Below are 19,633 nucleotides of genomic sequence, written 5' to 3'. Positions count from 1 at the left end.
CAATTCTTCAGTTATGTTTAATAATGTGTTGTACATATTAGTTGTATAATCGTATACTAGATTCACAAAACGAATATACAAACTTTCCTGTATGACAGACAAAATGTAGAGAGAATTATGTCGAATACCCTCTTCAGTTATACTTAAAATACAACAGTCTTGTCTTTCTCATATGGTAAGACGCGTAGTTCACAATATGATTTAATTGCTTTTACTAGACACTGTTTCTCAAGATCCTCAGACTTCTGAATAAAGCTTTGCAAATTATCTCTGTGGGTAACTCTTTCAACCTGAAAGAAGATACGTTTACTTTGTGAAAGTCTGATGTTGAAATTCTAAAATGATGATAAACATAAATCAGATGATACATGGATCTCTTAGGGGGCGATACGCTGAGATGGAAAGGGAACACAAGTAGATAGATTTGAATGTATTGACTTATAAATCTTCCCTTTGCTTCATATTCCTTCAAACCAACCATGGTGTTACCATCAGAACATAGGTAGGATAATATAAGGTAGCATCCGAGCATCGAAGCATTCAAGCTATTAATAAGATCCAAACTTAAGGCTTTAACCTTAAAGGGATTTACGACTATGATTGATCGCTATGAAGATGGAGATCTTGGAGGAGGTCCTCGTGGGAATCCTACGAAACTCTACAACTTATTCCATACCATGAAAGAACAAGCTGGAGCACGACACGATACAAAATGATCTCCACGGTTGTGGACAATGTATCAGAGGCCAGCATGGAAGAAGAGGCTTGAATGGGAGAGACTCAAAATATCTTCATGATTGTGGACACATTTCAAAATGTCTCTGCAGTTGTGGAGACAATTCAGAGGTTAACATGGAAGAAGAGGCTGGTGTGGGACACGTTCCCAAGGTGTTTTAAGCAATTCTATTTATAGGGGATTGTTGGGAATTAGTCTAAAGAAGTTGCATATCAAACAAGCATACTCTTGATAACGTCACGAAGTAATGATGCATAAATCATGATTGTTTGCATATCTTTAGCTTTATGAAGCAGCACAGAATCAAAAGAGAGAGAAAAGCTAGTTAGGACTACCATCATAGAATGATAAGCTGTCAAAGACTGAAAATGCAGGTCGAATCGTAAAACTAATTTGGAGTTCTAATGCACATAAGAAAATTACCATTTGCTCGATGATTGGACCTGCATCGAGCACTTCACTAACAAAGTGACTTGTTGCACCGATCAACTTAACACCAGCCTCAAAAGCCTATCAAAAGTTAAAGAAATAAATGCTTTAACTTTGTAAATTATCAACATAAAATTCCAGAGACGAGTAGAAAATGACATCTAAAGAAAGGGGTCTGGAAATTGAACCTGCTTAGAAGGACTCCCACCTTTGAATGATGGCAAAAGGCCATGATGAATATTAATGATATCCTTCCCATAACTTTTTAAGAACTCAGCAGAGAATACCTGCAGAAATAAGTGCAACTTTAAATTACTCAAGCAACTTAAATAGTGAAGTGTAAGATTTATTAGTAGTTTATAATGCTGAAGATCATATTTCATGTAAACAGTAAACAACCAGTTTAAATCATTTAATTTGAACCATCTTATATGAACAAGACAAAACAAGTTACGTGATGGACAACTGCTGTTACGACCAGAAGAATAGTTGTCACAATCAAGAGAAAACACAAGAATTCAATGTCCATTGATTACCTGCATGTATCTTGCAAGTACCAAAAAATCAGTGTCATGAACTAATTCCAAGATCTCTACTTCTCTTTTCTTCCCCATAGTTGTTGGCAAATAATAGTATGGAATTCCATGCCTTTCAAGTAACCGAATCACATGAGCGTCTGGACCTCGATCATGGTTGCTGTTAAACAAAGAAATCATTTCACATGATAACTAATTCTTTTAATAGAAAATGCATAGTATAGTGAAGAAATTGCTTATGCTTAACCTTATTACAGAGGTTATGTCAACAGGAAGCCTACCATTCTGCCACCTGTGCAATAAATCTACAAGACAGTGGTCCTGCACCAAGTTGATGACATTTTTAAAATTAAACTTCAAAAAAGGTTTATATATTTCATCACAGTTTACATAATCAGCTGTTGACCAGTGTTGGAATCAGAACCTGCTTCGAAACAAGAACTGCAATCTTATATTTGGGATCTATTTCAGGAACACGGACAACAGACTTCATTGCATTGAACATCTTTGATAGCTTAAAGAAGTCCTCATCCATTTCTCCACGGGGCCATATAGCTGGGTCAAACGTAAACTCACTGAGATTGAAGCAAGAATTAGTTTGGAATTTTGGATTTTTCTTATGACTTACCAGGAGAAGGAAACAGTAAAAATAAAAGAGCCTCGAGTATAGATGACTAATCACAGAATAAAGGTATTTGGCAAAGTGTTGCTGCTAATTCTGAATCATATACCACATAGTACACCTTACAGAGGCACATAAGCACCATTGGTTCATTACATCTTGCAAAATGAACATTTGGCCTGTTTAACCACAATAGGAAATGAAGAAAAATACAGCTCATTTCAATATGCTTCATAAGATTTTAAATGACACATATTTAGCAAGATATTAGGTTCTTCCTAAATAAACAGATCAAATTCAAAAGATAACTGTTCAATCTTCACTATCGAGTGTCTTCCATGCTAATATAATGCAAGATGCAATTACTTAGCATAAGGATAAGATATGACAAAGCCAAATTTTATTGTAAACTAATGTGTATAGTCTCTAGATATGCAGGAATATAAAGCAGTGACATGCTTAAACATTCCCCTTTTAGCGAGGATTGCTTGACAATCATTGATGTATATTTTGGGTTAAGGTGAAGTCCCCCTGCTTCTACATGATTTATATATATATATATATCGCTAGGATGGCAATCCTAGAAATTTTTCTGGTACTCAAAAGTAAAGACCTAATGTAACACAGAATGGTTTGCTTAAAATTAGTATTCATTTGATTACATAGATAAATATAAATCTGTTTATGATTTGCTACTCTCCAAGCACACAAAGTTAATCGACTATCAAATCACACTCTNTATGCTTCATAAGATTTTAAATGACACATATTTAGCAAGATATTAGGTTCTTCCAAAATGAACAGATCAAATTCAAAAGATAACTGTTCAATCTTTACTATCGAGTGTCTTCCATGCTGATATAATGCAAGATGCAATTACCTAGCATAAGTATAAGATACGACAAAGCCAATTTTTTTCGTAAGCTAATGTGTATATTCTCTAGATATGCAGGAATATAAAGCAGTGACATGCTTAAACATTCCCCTTTTAGAGAGGATTTGCAATCATTGATGTATATTTTGGGTTAAGGTGAAGTCCCCTTTTATTGTGCTTCTACATGATTTATATATATATATATATATCGCGATCACAATCCTAGAAATTTTTCTGGTACTCAAAAGTAAAGACCTAATGTAACACAGAATGGTTTGCTTAAAATTAGTATTCATTTGATTACATAGATAAATATAAATCTGTTTATGATTTGCTACTCTCCAAGCACACGAAGTTAATCGACTATCAAATCACTCTCTACCGATGGTAGCTTGTAGCTGCAAGATTATATAATCCATCATCAGAATGGTCCTCTAACATCCTTATCTGCTACAGCTTACAGGTACCTCTGTTACTACTTATGCTACTACGTACGAACCAAAAAATTGATTCACCAGCACCGTATTACTGCTATAAAAAGCTCCTCTTGTTGATACAACAATCACAAGAAGAAACTGTAGAATAATCAATTTTCTCTTCTCGTTGTTTTTGATGATTGAACATACTTAATAAAACTCATCTTGATCAACCATAATTGCAAAATTAAACATGACACTATGCAACTGACATAATTTTACTACTACAGAACAAATAGTAGCTTGGCCCCGAAATGAGAGATAATTACAACTCAAGAAAGTAAGAGAAAATACCTTCTTGAGTAAAAGACATTGTTGTCTTGTGGAACAAAAACATCAGCAGTGAGAATATTTCCGCCCCTTGATGCTATGCATTCAGATAATTTTGCAACAATTCCTACTTCATCCTATTAACAAAAACCAATTCAATTCTCGTCTCAGTCGCCCATCCGAAAGATCATTACTGGTAGTGCTGTGCATAAGAAGACTTACTGGACAACGAAAGACGTGAATGCCATGTACCAGGGAATTTGAGGACCCAAATGGGAATTTTACAGATTTCAGTGACCTTTTTGAATATTTACAAACTTGTGGACCAAAATTTGGGGATACCAATCTACACAGGAGGTTCATGTCCTTCCCTTACACTTTTCAAAATCTGTTGCTATGTATCAGTCAATTTATAGTCTTATCTGTTTCAGACATTTGCCCAACTTACAACTTCCAACCGTAGCCACAATCTCAGAATTAAGACCTTTGGACAACACTTGGTTGGTAAGTTGTCGAACGACGAGAATATTTCATGGGTTGGGACATCCCATCAATTATATTAAAATGATCGTTTACTTAAGTGAAATATATGAAATTTTCTGTCTGGAATTTAAATTTGAAATTTCATAATTTTTAACTTACTCATAATGGACCACTTTATTATATATATCATGTCATATCCAATTAAATAATAGCACGTATATAATGGAGGGTTTTCGAGAATCTAGTAACTTTTGTGGGAATTTTGTATTTGTACTAAAAAAAAACCATTAAAGAAATATAAAAGTATAACTTGAATATCATACATGATATACTAAGCTCATTTGAACATGGCTACATATACAGTCGAAGTTGAAGTGTTTGTCATTATATTATGGTGAACGGAAAAAAGGCCAATCCATCATGGGAAATTTTCAGTGATTTTGTCTTTAGATTTTCATATGTAGTTCCATGATGGGGATATTATTTCTTTGTTTAAGCAAAATTGATGTTGCCAAGATTCCTTTGAATGATTCTCGATTGCTTCGTTTGTGCACAATAGTAATGTCTTGAGAAATCCAGTGATTGTTTGCTGTGATTTATTCTTTGTTATGTTATTTGGGGTGTATCAAACCAACAACTACATGCCCGTAGATTCACTACAAGTTGAATCTGAGGAGAGCGGGATGTACGCAAACCTTACACCCCTTTTCTGTAAAAGAGTTCTCATCCTCCCTTTTCTGTACTTCTCTTTTCAGCTTCAATGCTTTTGGAGTTTCAGAGTTGAACCTAATGGACTTTTTAAAGGGTTACACAAGTGTTAAGGACAAGAAAGTTGAAAGTTAAATAAGGAAGATACCTCTTTCCGGCTCCTGTATGACACACTCTAGGGGGGAGAAATGGCTGCCTGCAAATTTTGGATGATTATATGCATGATCATGCCAGTTATAGTTAGGGGTAGCAAATGGACAGATTGAACTGAATCTAGACCGGTCAAATATGGATGAATAATCAAATGGGTCATCACCAAATCCAATCCAAACCAACCCATCATCAAAATCCGTCTTGCCCGAACTCATTAAAACTTGGACGGCTTATCTGAGTTTGGCTAGTTTTGTCATCCCTAGTTTTAGTATAGACAATTAAGTTATAACATATCTCGATGATGTTAAGTTAGAGTTGTCGATATCCTTGGCTAGAAATATTACAAAATGAAGCAGCTCGATCTAGGAAAAAAAGTTTTCATAATTTCTACTAGTAACAAGGTTAGCAACTATCATAAAACCTGAATACAAAGAACCCCATAAAGCAATTGAAATTTGAAATATACAACGAAGGATAGATCTAAACAAACGAAAAAATGCCTTCAAACAAAGGGTGATTTTCTATTACTTTTATGAAGTGTGACCAATCTTCCCTCTAACTCGGTGTAAAAAGATACTCGATACTGGTAATCCTTTGAAGATTTTCAAGCATTTTGTAAGTAACTTTATTTGGAAAAGAAGCCTCAAAACTGCTTCAGGAAACAGCTCTTAAATGAAACTCTTTTCAAACACTTCCGTAAAAATCGTTAACCTTACTCCCCGAGGCCATGAGGGGGAGGGGGCAGTGTTTCCACAGGCATATGTCTGTGTCATCATATCCCAAAGTTATCAAATTGACTAGATATAGTTTCTGAGCAAAAGAGAACCTGAGTTCCCATTCATATCACCCTTAAAATGGAGTTACCTCATACTATTGTAACAGAATGAAGACCTTTTCAGACTAAGTAATCTACCTAATTGTAAAGCGTTTCTCTAGAAGGCTTTTCTATAATACAAACTTACCACCCTTAATTCTGTAATTGAAATATTGTAACTAGGGATCATGCCACCTGCCCAGGGCCTCTCCCATGTGGACACGGTCTCCCTTTTTAATACAAAAACTGAATTCCGCTGATGTGCTTTTATCTGCAGAAGGTTGTAAGATCGGAGCTTGGAAGACTAGAACCACTGTTGAACCCATATTGAAAGCTGCTAGCTGCAGAGTTAGAAGGTCAAACTTGAGTATTTATTGAATAGAGAATTACTTGATTGAAAAAGCTAAGGAAAAAGGGGCTATCACGGCTCGCTGAGCATTAGAGCTGAAAATTAATTATCTATCCCTAATTATCACCATATTGGTCTACTGCTTGTCAATTCTCATCGGATCAACAAACGAGAGAACCTAATTGTAAGATATATTTTTTTTTGAACTTGGTAGCTTTGTATTACATCACAAAAGTACATGGGTTGTACTCAGACCTTATATACAAATTCACTCCAGACTCCATTACTCTATTTCTATATTGAATCTAAAACAACTGTAGAGGCAATGTCTTTTGAGTAAAATTGATTACACCAAAAACATAACAACAAAATGCAGTCTAGTTTTAACTTCCTGCACACTATTTTCTATGCCTTCAAAACATCTGGAATTTCTCTTTCCAGATTGCCCACCATATTGAAGCAGGGATAATTCTCCATCTAATTCTGTCTTTTGCAAGGACACTTGCTTCCTCCCAGCTATATAAGGCCTCTCAGTAAGATATTTTGACATACTATTATTTTGACAATNTTTTTTTTAACTTGGTAACTTTGTATTATATCACAAAAGTACATGGGTTGTACTCAAACCTCATATACAAATTCACTCCAGACTCCATTACTCTATTTCTATAATGAATCTAAAACATCAACTATAGAGGTAGTGTCTTTTGAGTAAAATTGATTACACCAAAAACATAACAACAAAATGCAATTTAGTTTCAACTTCCTGCACACTATTTTCTATGCCTTCAAAACATCTGGAATTTCTCTTTCCAGATTGCCCACCATATTGAAGCAGGGACAATTCTCCATCTAATTTTGTCTTTTGCAAGGACACTTGCTTCCTCCCAGCTATATAAGGCCTATCAGTAAGATATTTTGGCATACTATTATTTTGACAATAAGGTATTAACATATAATTATACACAAAATACCCAAATATTCTCATATCCTCAATATCCATGTACAAAATAGCAAACTTATGAATGAGCACTTCAAAATCAATTTCTTGGCTAGTGCCACAATGGTACTAGTTAGAAAGACCCTATAAGTCCTCCAGAGAAGTTCATTTCTCCTCATTTTCTAGTCAGTCAATTGTTCCTGTTTATATCACTTTTTGAAATTAACTACAGATGCACATGATATCTCAACCAAGAAATGCTCAAAGAAGAAGAAATGGCAGTCAACTAGATGCACATGATATAAATTATAAAATCTTATTAAAAAGGAGGAAATAAAAGAAGAGGAGATCATTAATCTAGTTTGGTACTATCTGCATTACAAGCCTAATACTCAAACAGCAAATCCTTGCAACACCAGGTTTGTTCACGAGCAGTACAAACCATATGATATAAAAAGAAAGAACAGATTTTTGCTGTTCATTGCAAAAATAGGATTTATTTCTCATGCAAACATCGTCAACTTGCCATTAATTTGATTTTATCATGATATTTGGCATACTCAAAAGATGCCACAAAATTGAAATGTAGCATGCATTTTTCTGTTCATAAACAACGTCAGACTTAAGGATCATACCTCATCTCCTTTCTTCAGCAAAACACCAGTGCTTCTAGGTTCGTATACATGTTCTTCAGGAGGTTCTGGATGTAGCAGCTTCTTCCATGGTCTATTTGTTCGCAGAGTTGGTTCAATGAAAAGCTGAAACATCAGAAAACAGTACTGAGTCAACTAGAACCAAATGAAGGCAGAAGGCCATGGTGGGATCTGCAATGGGTATCTATCATGTTCTTCATCCATACTATTGGTGCATCCGTCTTCAATGAGCTAATTGTGATTTCCTATGAGTTTTCCACACTCGTTATTATCTCTTGGTTGATTAGTTACATGTAACATGAGTCAGTTGTGCTTAGCTAGCCTGGTTACTACCGGGGTTTCTAATGGCAAGCTTGGTGACACTGCATGACCAAACAAAAGCTGATCCCTATCCTGTTGTTTTGGTCATCCAAATCAATTTTTTTTCTTTCTATTTCTGCATTACAATTAGCTCAGGAAATTTTGTCCTTGCTATTTTACATTTTAAATTTCATAGTCATGGTGCCTAACAAAAAGTCATAGCCATGGCAATGTACTCAAATGTCACAACTTGCTTAGACAAATTATTTAGGTCATTACTAACCCAGAGGGAATTTTTTTTTTTGTGAAACTACAAGGTAGCCATAACATGTTCACTAAGGCACCTATCCAATTGTACATACAGTGCAAAAGCCTAGAGGACTGGTCACAAATTTTTGTGCAACTAATAAACAAATAACCCCCCTTCTGAGTTTATCTTACCCAAATTGAGTAGCTTGATAATGAAAAAGCTCCAGTGGTCAGTCTGCCTAAGAATATAGTCTAGAGAGAAAAAATGGATACTTGTATCCAAACAGATAGCTGGCACACTTCGTTATACAAAATTAGTGTATCGCCACGGCACAAGTATCGTAGCTAACCTCAATGGAACCAATATTCGTTGCACCTACAGCTGCCATTGCCATAAAACCTTCTTGCCATTTACCTTCAAGCACAACCTGATAAATGGTTAAAACAAACATTCCATGAGATGATACATTTATGCATAACTTGCTTCTGTTGCAAACAATAAGAACAACAATAAGAACAACTACTACTACTACCATTACTATATAACCTCTTATAGAGAAGCCACCATCTCAAAAAGATCAGGACAATCAGGGAATAGAACACAATTTTAGCATAAGGTAACCTGAATTTACCCTTTCATTCTCCACATATAAATTTCTTATTGTCCTCGTAGCTCGTTCATTCATGGGAAAGAGACGACCTATCAAACAAATGAATCGAATAAATTAACTGCAGGTAGGAAATTGAATAGGAAGACTTTACATGCATCAAATTTTCTTTTTCAATGGGAGGAGATGGTGACTTTGGAAGTGGACTTGTGCTTGATATCAAGTGAAAATGATCCCAAAGAAGTGTCTTGAAAGATCTAAAAAATTATTTGGCCAATTAGACATTCAGAATAACAAGTCACAAAATTCTGTAACAGGCAACTCAGTCGCACGAGTGGCCTTAAGTTTTGCAAATTAATAATATTTGATACATTTTCCAGTCGGGTAAAGTACCTGACTGTATACAACCACAATGGTTATTATGGTAAAGTTCTCTATACTAGTGGTCAGACACATAATATATTTTCATTATCACATCAAACACTGTTAGCAGATGCATGTAAACAGAGAGAATACTTGTCACTGACCCCTCATTTGTTGAAGCCGCAAATATTGATGTATCAACAAATTATACTCCCCAAAAGAGCCTTTCTAAGTGTAGCCTTCGCATATCATTGTAATGTGACTTTTTAGGCAGGGTCGGTAGAGGGGGCTAGGTGAAGTGATCAGGGATAGGTAAACAGAAAACAACACAGACAATGAGAGCCTACTATGATGGATGAACTCCTCTTAACCTATGGATGCAAATGCAAAGACTTACCAGAGAAATGTCGACGGCCAAAAACATTCCAATCAGCTGGTGAGTGTATGCGATGATAATCTCCAGGACTCAAGTAAATCACACAGTAAAAGAGACCTTTCATTGGGCTGCAATAAGTTAATTTTCAGTTTTAAAATTTAATTAGCACTCTCTCGTTTATCATCAAGCAATTACAATCCAACGCGAACAAAAAGTAGAAAATCTAAAAGGAGAAAAGAATAAAGGTTCAGCTGATGACTAACTACTACATGTTATTAGGCACCTGCTAACTACACATACTGATTATAATTTCTCCAGTAGTATAGATGCACTTTTTTTTTGTTGGATAAGTTTAGTACTATAGCTGCTCATTTCCATTACAAGATTATTACGATATTTGGATAAGTACGTTATCCAAGAACGGTTTAAGAATATAAATATACAGTTCTTAAAAAGTACTAGACAGAGTTAAGCTTTTGGTAGAAAATTAATATGGAAGAAGCATCCTAGAGCAGATCAACAAGTACCATGGCAGTTAAAGGTACTAAATAGCCTATTCTATCAACAAGTGGTATGCATCAAGAGATGATTAGTTACAGGAAACAGACATTTTGATAATACATTTGAAGCGTTTACATGTTATAGTACAATGTAGATATCAGCATATTACACGGTTAACATTCCTGTGGTTACCGTGCTGGTGCAGGATCTCGGACTTTAGGAGAAGCCAATGAAACTCTCCACCAGGACTTCTGATTCATATCATCCATAGAACCTTCTTGCCCACCATCTTGATTAGTGTTGTCATCAACCACACTCATGGGAAGGAGGGAGCTGGCACCCAGAAGCGAAGAAACAGAATAAGAAAATCCTTTGACTTGCTCAATCATAGCGCCAACTTCTTTCAACTCTCCAAATTGTAGAACAGTTCCATCAACTGGACTAATCTACAACCACATACCAACTCAGAAAGATCAGCAAATTTGATGATCTGCAATATTTTGAAACATCAAGAGAATCAACAGATAACTAGGAAGCTGGTTACCAGTTACCAGACAACAGGGATCTGGATCAATTGGTCTGGTACCCTCTTTCAATCTTCTGACAAAGAACTCTCGTAAAGATGCATACTCTTCCAAAGGCAGTGCTACTTCTTCCAAGTCTGGATTCAAAAACCGAGTTCTATAAATATTGCCATCGCCAAAAGCTTAGTTTTATTTGCACTGTGTCATAGAAGAACTATAAATATCTAAAGCATCAATATGTAAGAAGAATGCTCAAAGCATCACGAAGTAGAAACTAGAAAGACTGTTTACTTGAATGAAATGCTCTAGCCCATCCTTTATACACAGATGGACGCAGCCACATCGGAAGTTCCTGGACGAACATAGCATGGAGTCAAGTTGATGAAGGACTTTGCCGAATCTTCTGTTATTTAAAATTGATAGACTTACCACACTGGTCAAGGTACCCCAGAATCTAGAGATGGAGCGTAGTGGAAGTAATCTCATGAAAGTAGCCTACAATTGAGAAGGCAAATTATTTCCAGTAAGTTCAACATGGAAAACTACATAGAATAATGTGGTAAGCTAAAAGATCAATAGCATAGGAAAGAAGTGAATTCTTACCTTTACATCAGGCTGGAATTCTAAAATTCCTTTCTCTCTTGCATCTTCAATCTGCAACACAAAGAGAGTTAGGACACTCCATGGGAGAGACATACCTTAATTTGATGTCATCTTTTTTCATGTCATCTGATTTCACACAAACTGAAAGAGAGCCCCAATAGGCAATAGTTCACTTATTTCACTAGGTTTATGAGTTAGAAAAATACCTTCTGATCATCATAGAGACGTCGAGCATGGAGAAGACCAAGCATAACTATAGTTGCGACTGTTGCACCAGGCAACAAAAGAGTGTTACCTGCATAAACCAGAAGCCTCAAATTTCAGCTGCTGTGCCAAATGATAATATTGTGGCAGGTGAATAAGTAACACGATTAAGCATTATCAAGTAATATGGAGTATTATACATAGTTTTAAAAATGCAAGGAACCAAGAACCAAACTGAATTTTCAGCTGTTCACAATAGCTGTTTTGGGCATGTAAAAGATTATCATGAAAATCACCATCAGACACAAACCTTATATATAATGCCATTACTAAACAAAAAACTATAAAGAAGAAAGGAAAAGCACAGAAGGTGCAGCTCACTCCAGCTATCAGCTCCACTTTCACTAGAGTTAGTTTGGAATTTGCCACATCAGTCATTGTGCTCTATTTTGTTTATGTGCTAATTCATATACCAATATGGATAAGCCACAAGACAATATTTTATACCAACTTCATTCCAATCCACTGAGTTTATTTAACACAACACTTCACATTGGTAAAAGTTCTCCTGATTCCAAATAGAATATTCACTTGACTATTTTAGGAGTTTTGACCTTCCATCAGAATCTAGTTTCCAACCTTTTGAATGTTAACTTTGACCAAGAACTGTACTCAAATGATAAACATAATTCTACTAGTTGACACAACAATTCTTAGAAGCATAAGTTTAAAATGAAGAGCACAAGTATGGAACGGTAAGATATCTTCAATTAGTCTATCACACCTGTTGCTCATTCTTTTTTTTTTTTTATGACCGTGTTGTCGGGCCAGCTTTCACACACCTTGACTAATTCCACATGATACCTGGCACCTCCCACCAATAACAGGTACCGAGTAACTCTATCCACCAAGGTTAGGACAAATGGGAAGACTCACCTAGTGTTTTTTGTCTCCGCTGAGTTTTGAACTTGAGACCTTAGGGTTCTCAACCACTTCATTGACCACTAGGCCACATCCTTGGGTGTCTTGTTGTTCATTCATAAACAACCACTTATTGTCCAAGCCATCTTTCCTTCATATAAGTAAAAGTTCTAATATAAACAAATAATGTGTATCCTCTATAACATTATTGACTTACAACTGTTCTCTAAAATTTTGCTTTTCACTTTGGTAGATACTGTGCTATAACATAGATCTCACAGTACTACTCCATCTCAACCATCTTATCTTAATTTTCTGTCTTACCGATTTATCTATCTTGCCATCCTCTTGAACAGTAAGCCTTGAGGTTTGGCGACAAACCTGGAGTCAAAAAGGTTTCAAGTAGAGCAGGACCAAAAACTTAATACTTGTAGTGTAAGGTAATATGGAGATTGACAAGGCGTCACACATCGTATTGAGGTGAGGTAGATTAAGTAGAGGCTCGCATCTGGTGTTTGGTGTGATAAGAATGTACTACCTACACTTAAAGGTAAGTTCTATAGGGTAGTGGTTAGACCGACTATGTTATATAAGACGGATTGTTGGCCGATCAAAAACTCTCATGTCCAGAAGATGAGAGTGGCAGAGATGAGAATGTTGAGGTGGATGTGTGGGCATATCAAGAAAGATAAGATTAGAAATGAAGATATTCGGGTCAAGGTGCAAGTGACCCCTGGAGGACATGATACGAAAAGTGAGGTTGAGATGGTTGAACTTCTAAAGAAGAGATGTGCAGATGACCCTATAAGGAGGTGTGAGAGGTTAGTCGTTGTGGGCTTGAGGAGGGGTAGAGATAGGTCAAATAAGTATTGTTGTGAGGTAATTAAGCAGGATGCGACACAACTTTAGCTCACCGAAGATATTTCCCTTGATAGGAGAGCAAGGAGGTTGAAAATTAGGGTAGAGGTTAGTAGGTAATCGGACGAATTTCTTTTCCTTCTCTGTGTATTAGTATTATTTTTCTTTTTCATTATTTTCATATTTCTATTAGTATGTGTTGTTCCTTAGCCTCGATTATATTATTATCTTCTTGTTGTTTCCACTTGTTGCTACTACCTCTTTTTTGTAGCTCTTTGAGCCTAGAGTCAATCGGAAACAACCTCAGTATTGTTTTCGTACACTCTACCCTCCTCATATCCTACCTATGATATCACACTTGATTTGTTGGTGGTGGTGGTATCTAAGCAAGCTTGGACGCACCTTCACTATTCCATCAGATACAACTTAACTTTCAGAGATAAATCAGACAGAAATTTATCTATAGAATTAGAACTTAGATATTCCGAATGAGAAGTATTATTAGTTGTAACATAACATCTTGCACTACGTTCTCACCATTAACAGTATCAAAATAATTCTGAACTAAAATGCAACTCAAACTGAAGTTCCATATTCTTTCAAGCAGAGAAGTAAAAAAACAGAGTTGTACCCTGAGAGTTGCTGTTACTACTACTGCCGCCACGATTAAGCGAAGCTCGAGCTTCAGTGGCTTGTACCTTACGAAGAAAGGTAGTGAAATGGAAACGCTGCGCATGTGTATGACTGAAGCGTCCATTGTAAGTGAAGCAAGGAATTCTCTGAGAAGCCCTAAATTTCATCTTCTTCTTTGTCAGGGTTTAAATCTCTAAATTTTGCGCTCTGAGTTTTGATTTTGTCACAAGAATTGCAATTTATTAGGGCTGTTTTTGGCTAAAGGAATAGAAATTCACTGAGTTCGTCTATTTTTGACTGCTCTATAGGGTAAAAAAACCAATCTCGATAATCGATTTTTGGCTTCTTTCGTGTTATCTTTTTTTTTTCTCTCTTGCTTCTCTTTATTTCCTTTTTAATTGTCATGTATACTAAAAGTATTTGTAGTTATCAATTTAAACAATTAAAATAGAATTAATTATCTTTTTTCNTACAGACTGACAGGAATTCCAATGACAATGTTGCTTCCATTTCGTTTTTAGTCAACACACTGATGTACTGGTTAATGTGGTTCATCATTGTATCCAAATTATGATAAGCAACTTCAAGCTGAGACCATACAAATGTAACATAGGTCCAGAGAAAGGCATTAGCACTTGCCATTAATATACCACAAGGGGTTGGATAAAAGCAATAACTTTTTTTAAATTCAAGTTTTGCACATGCTAGATAGAACCATGAAGTAAGATTCTGAGCATTGCTCACTCCTTGGAATTCTTGATGGACAACTATACGACACATATTGCATTTTATTTTATTATTACCATCCAAATCTTCAACCCATCTATATTTACCACATCGCTCTGTCGTCCACTTTGCAAGAACATGCTCATGTTCTTGTTCGAAGATTTCAAAGAGTTGTTGGTGATCTACTTTCTGAAGAATTCCAGCGACGCACCATCCACTTTTCAATTCCACCACCAACAAGGAAGGATTCTCGTTGATGCATAGTTAATACGCAAATTGGTCTCTTAAGTTGCTTTATATTCACAAGAACATCTTGAGTTTGGATGTGGAACAAAATGCCACTATTCAAATTGTTTAACTTCACAAACTGCCGATGTATTCCAGGATCCCGTACATGTAAAAATATACCCTTTCCAACTAAATTACTTTGAGAGACCCCAAACATTTAAGATCATAACCCTCACATTCAACAAGTTCAGGACGCATGTCCAAGGATAAAATAATAAAGCAGCCAACATAGTTCCAGTTCCGACCATCATTAGTAACTTTGCTCATAAGTTTGGCATAATTGAAAATGTAAGAAATAAAAGCCATCTCCTCCCAACGTTGAGCAAGCCCGACAGGGTAAGCAAACAATTGATTCCAACGATCATCTAAAGCTTTGCATAAATCAAACATGGAAAGGTCACATGTAGTAGATACTATAGAATTAATACAGAATGAAGGCTTGTTTGCATTTGTAATCACAAATTCTATAGGTTTGTTTTTTATGGTTACAATTTCCTCTTCATCATTCTTGTCGTCATTTTCAACATCATCACCACAACTATTTTCAATTTTGGAAATAGAACTTACCAGATCATTAGGGGTAATGAAAAATTCAATAGGCTCACTGGATGTACAGAGAGAATTTGCATCTTTGTGCCTATCAGACGATTCACCGAACACCTTGTGCGCATTGGTATGGCTTTTGCATTCTGATTGTTCACCGTTATATTGCGATAAAAGTGAATTGGTTATGTTTCTCCACTGTGGATGAACATATGTGTGACTTGGGAATAGTAAACCTGACTCACCGAGGCTATCCTCACAACAATTTTGGTACTCCGTCACATATGTTACATGTTCGAAATTAGCGAATCTCCCTCCCGTGGACTCAAATCCTTTTTGTTTAAATCGAATTCTCACCTTATCAGCAAAATGTGGCAAATCAATTAGTTGATTATTTCTAAATAGCCATTGGTACCATTTCAATGCTTCACCATCAAGGTAGAACGACGCCACATTAAGCTTCTGATCTTCCTCAATTTTATGGAAATCGAAATAATGCTCTGCTTGGACTATCCAAGCCTCCGGATTCTTGCCTCAAAACTGCCATAATTTTGCATTTGTAACTGTATTTTGGGGTTCAAAAGAGGTAGCCTTTTCCCCCAAAACCTCCAGCAACATCGAACAAAATTCTGTGAGTTCTTTACGAATAGAATCCTTTATTTCTCGTATTGAATCATCAACGAAATCCTTGAGTACTCTATGGTCCTCCATTTGAGAGGCCTTTGGATGAAAGCACCAATGAAACAAACCCGATTTCCAATAGAAATTCTTATATATATTGTATCGCTGAATACAAGTTACAACGTATAATACATACAAGAAAGTAATAACACACTAATTACGGATAGATCAACATAGAATAAGGTAACTAGAAGGGAATGGGATACTAGAACAGAGAAAGGGGATGAGAGATAACTGAAAGCCAAAGCTTCGACATAATTTGCATAACCGTTCTTTCTAATCCTTTGACCTTTTTAACAATAGCTAATTGGGCTTGGATCCCATATAAAACTCTCCAGCATATTACTCGGCCTAATAATTCCATATAAATCAGTCTCATTCAAAATTCCTAACACATAGGCCCGTACAAAGTCGACTTGATTCACAACACAATTCTTAGTAGTATAAGTTTAAAATGAAGTGCACAAGTATGGAACGGTAAGATATCTTCGATTAATCTATCACACCTGTTGCTCTTTTTTTTCTTTTTTTTTTTATGACCGTGTTGTCGGGCCAGCTTTCGCACACCTCGACTAATTCCATGTGATACCTGGCACCTCTCACCAGCAATGGGTACCGGGTAACTCTATCCACCAAGGTAGGACAAATGGGAAGACTCACCTAGTGTTTTTTGTCTCCGTTGAGTTTTGAACCTAAGACCTTAGGGTTATCAACCATTACATTGACCACTAGGCCACACCCTTGGGTGTCCTATTGTTCATTCTTAAACAACCACTTATTGTCCAAGCCATCTTTTCTTCATATAAGTAGAAGTTCTAATATAAACAAATAATGTGTATCCTCTATAACATTGTTGATCTTACAACTGTTCTCTAAATTTTGCTTTTCACTTTGGTAGACACTGTGGTATAACATAGAATCTCATAGTACTCCTCCATCTCAACCATCTTATCTTAATTTTTTGTCTTACCGATTTATCTATCTTGCCATCCTCATGAACAGTAAGCCTTGAGGTTTGGCGAAAAACTTGGAGTCAAAAGGTTTCAAGTTGAGCAGGACCAAAAACTTAATACTTGTAGTGTAAGGTAATATGGAGATTGACGAGGTGTCACACATCATATTGGGGTGAGGTAGATTAAATAGAGGCTCGCATCTGGTGTTTGGTGTGATAAGAATGTACTACCTACACTTAAAGGTAAGTTCTATAGGGTAGTGGTTTGACCAACTATGTCACACATCTTATAGGGGCATCTGCACATCTCTTCTTCAGATGTTCAAACCATCTATTTAATCGGAAACAACCTCAGTATTGTTTGCGTACACTCTACCCTCCTCATATCCCACCTATGACATCACACTTGATTGTTGGTGTTGGTGGTATCTAAGCAAGCTTGGACACACCTTCATTATTCCACCAGATACAACTTAACTTTCAGAGATAAATCAGACAGAAATTTATCTATAGAATTATAACTTAGATATTCCGAATGAGAAGTATTATTAATTGTAACATAACAACTTGCACTACGTTCTCACCGTATCAAAATAATTCTGAACTAAAATGCAACTCAAACTGAAGTTCCATATACAATTTCTTTCAAGCAGAGAAGTAAAAAAACAGAGTTGTACCCTGAGAGCTGCTGTTACTACTACTTCCGCCACGATTAAGCGAAGCTCGAGCTTCAGTGGCTTGTACCTTACGAAGAAAGGTAGTGAAATGGAAACGCTGCGCATGTGTATGACTGAAGCGTCCATTGTAAGTGAAGCAAGGAATTCTCTGAGAAGCCCTAAATTTCATCTTCTTCTTTGTCAGGGTTTAAATCTCTAAATTTTGCGCTCTGAGTTTTGATTTTGTCACAAGAATTGCAATTTATTAGGGCTGTTTTTGGCTAAAGGAATAGAAATTCACTGAGTTCGTCTATTTTTGACTGCTCTATAGGGTAAAAAAACCAATCTCGATAATCGATTTTTGGCTTCTTTCGTGTTATCTTTTTTTTTTCTCTCTTGCTTCTCTTTATTTCCTTTTTAATTGTCATGTATACTAAAAGTATTTGTAGTTATCAATTTAAACAATTAAAATAGAATTAATTATCTTTTTTCAATTTTGCCTTTAATATTAACTATCTAGAATTAAAAGGCATATATATATATATATATATATATATATATATATATATATTGATAAAAAATAAAGAATTAATAAGAAATATTTTGTCAAACAACACTTCTTATTAATTTTTTATTAAGGGTTGTGTGATTGTATCAAACCTTATCATAATACTCCCTCCGTTTCAAAAAGATTGGTCTGATTTGACTTGGCACGGAGTTTAAGAAATTAAAGAAGATTTTTGAATTTTGTGGTCCTAAATTAAAGTTATGTCAAATGTACAGAATTGCCCTTAATCTTGTGGTCTTAATCATGTCACGTGGAAAGCTAAAAGTAAAATGTTATCAAAAAATGAAATAGGTCATTCTTTTGAAACAGACTAAAAAGGAAAGAATGTCATTCTTTGTGAAACGGAGGCAATAACTAAAAGGGAACGGAGGAAATGTCATTTATTTTATGAACATTATATATATAAAGGTATTTTCTTGAAAACCGAATTGTAAGAATCAAAATTGTTAATAAATATCTTATCAATTGATCAATCTAGTATATTCACAAACTAATAATACATAAAAAAAAAGATTATTTTTTAATACAAAAAACAGACTGAACCAACCATTCACGAAACTGATTTAAATATTATAAAAGTATTTAAATATTATTTTAATTTGGGAAAATACATAAAAATCCCCCTGAACTTGGCACGAAAATTTACTTTAGTACTTAAACTACACGGGTGTTTATATACCCCCTTAACATCTTTTATGTGAATTATTTTCAACCCTCCGAACATCAGCCCAGTTGAAGGCTGGGCATTGTTACCCACGCGTGTTTTCATTGGTCCACGTCGCAAAGGGTTTTAAAAATATCTTACCCGTTTTATATAACCCACCCGTTCCCAAAATACAACCCAACCCATTTTTAAACAAATATCCCTAAATCTCTCTCAAATCTAAAGACCTAATCTGAAGAATAACAAGTCATTAGCGTGAAGGATTTGCTGAGTTTAGGATTTTCGTGAAGAAACAAAGGATTTGCGTGAAGAAACAAAGTTACCAGGTTAGTAATCTTCGTTTAGATGATTGTAATATTTGACCGAGTTTAG

The 19,633-nt window shown here is 35.6% G+C and overlaps 2 protein-coding genes across 3 annotated transcripts; both read right to left on the bottom strand.

The window, feature by feature from the left end:
* Nucleotides 1-127: 127 nt before the first annotated feature.
* LOC125872969 (formyltetrahydrofolate deformylase 1, mitochondrial-like) lies at nt 128-4,379 on the bottom strand. Its single transcript, XM_049553791.1, has 8 exons — nt 4,166-4,379; nt 3,968-4,080; nt 2,126-2,276; nt 1,949-2,022; nt 1,702-1,861; nt 1,354-1,452; nt 1,160-1,246; nt 128-290 (listed from the first exon to the last, which is right to left on the bottom strand). Exons 1-8 carry the CDS (start codon nt 4,304-4,306, stop codon nt 144-146), a joined length of 972 nt encoding a protein of 323 aa, XP_049409748.1. The 5' UTR covers nt 4,307-4,379; the 3' UTR covers nt 128-143.
* A 1,715-nt stretch (nt 4,380-6,094) lies between these two features.
* On the bottom strand, nt 6,095-18,363 carry LOC125874380 (phosphatidylserine decarboxylase proenzyme 1, mitochondrial). Of its 2 annotated transcripts, none has more exons than XM_049555260.1 (12): nt 18,051-18,363; nt 11,774-11,862; nt 11,568-11,618; nt 11,394-11,459; nt 11,256-11,316; nt 10,992-11,101; nt 10,633-10,886; nt 9,961-10,067; nt 9,225-9,292; nt 8,943-9,020; nt 8,026-8,148; nt 6,095-6,442 (listed from the first exon to the last, which is right to left on the bottom strand). In XM_049555260.1, the coding sequence occupies exons 1-12, from the start codon at nt 18,217-18,219 to the stop codon at nt 6,281-6,283; spliced, it is 1,338 nt and encodes a 445-aa protein (XP_049411217.1). In that variant the 5' UTR covers nt 18,220-18,363; the 3' UTR covers nt 6,095-6,280. The 2 variants fall into 2 exon arrangements, with proteins under 2 accessions (XP_049411217.1, XP_049411216.1); XM_049555259.1 differs by lacking the exon at nt 18,051-18,363 and adding an exon at nt 14,182-14,458.
* Nucleotides 18,364-19,633: the final 1,270 nt, after the last annotated feature.

The sequence above is a fragment of the Solanum stenotomum genome, chromosome 8 (genome assembly GCF_019186545.1).
Source record: "Solanum stenotomum isolate F172 chromosome 8, ASM1918654v1, whole genome shotgun sequence".
NCBI lineage: Eukaryota > Viridiplantae > Streptophyta > Magnoliopsida > Solanales > Solanaceae > Solanum > Solanum stenotomum.
The sequence above is the reverse complement of the archived record's forward strand: the minus strand, read 5'-3'. Positions and strand labels throughout refer to the sequence as shown.

Bases quoted from the DNA above. Each gene is read 5' to 3' on its own strand.
- LOC125872969 (XM_049553791.1), bottom strand. From the start codon at position 4,306: ATGAACCTCCTGTGTAGATTGGTATCCCCAAATTTTGGTCCACAAGTT. The intron at 1,862-1,948 runs GTTAAGCATAAG...TTTGTTTAACAG, and splicing joins GACATAACCTCTGTAATAAG to CAACCATGATCGAGGTCCAG. The intron at 291-1,159 runs GTAATTTTCTTA...ATCTTCTTTCAG, and splicing joins GTCCAATCATCGAGCAAATG to GTTGAAAGAGTTACCCACAG.
- LOC125874380 (XM_049555260.1), bottom strand. From the start codon at position 18,219: ATGAAATTTAGGGCTTCTCAGAGAATTCCTTGCTTCACTTACAATGGA. The intron at 9,021-9,224 runs GTAAATTCAGGT...ACCATTTATCAG, and splicing joins TATATGTGGAGAATGAAAGG to GTTGTGCTTGAAGGTAAATG. The intron at 6,443-8,025 runs GTATGATCCTTA...CTAACTCTGCAG, and splicing joins TGCTGAAGAAAGGAGATGAG to CTAGCAGCTTTCAATATGGG.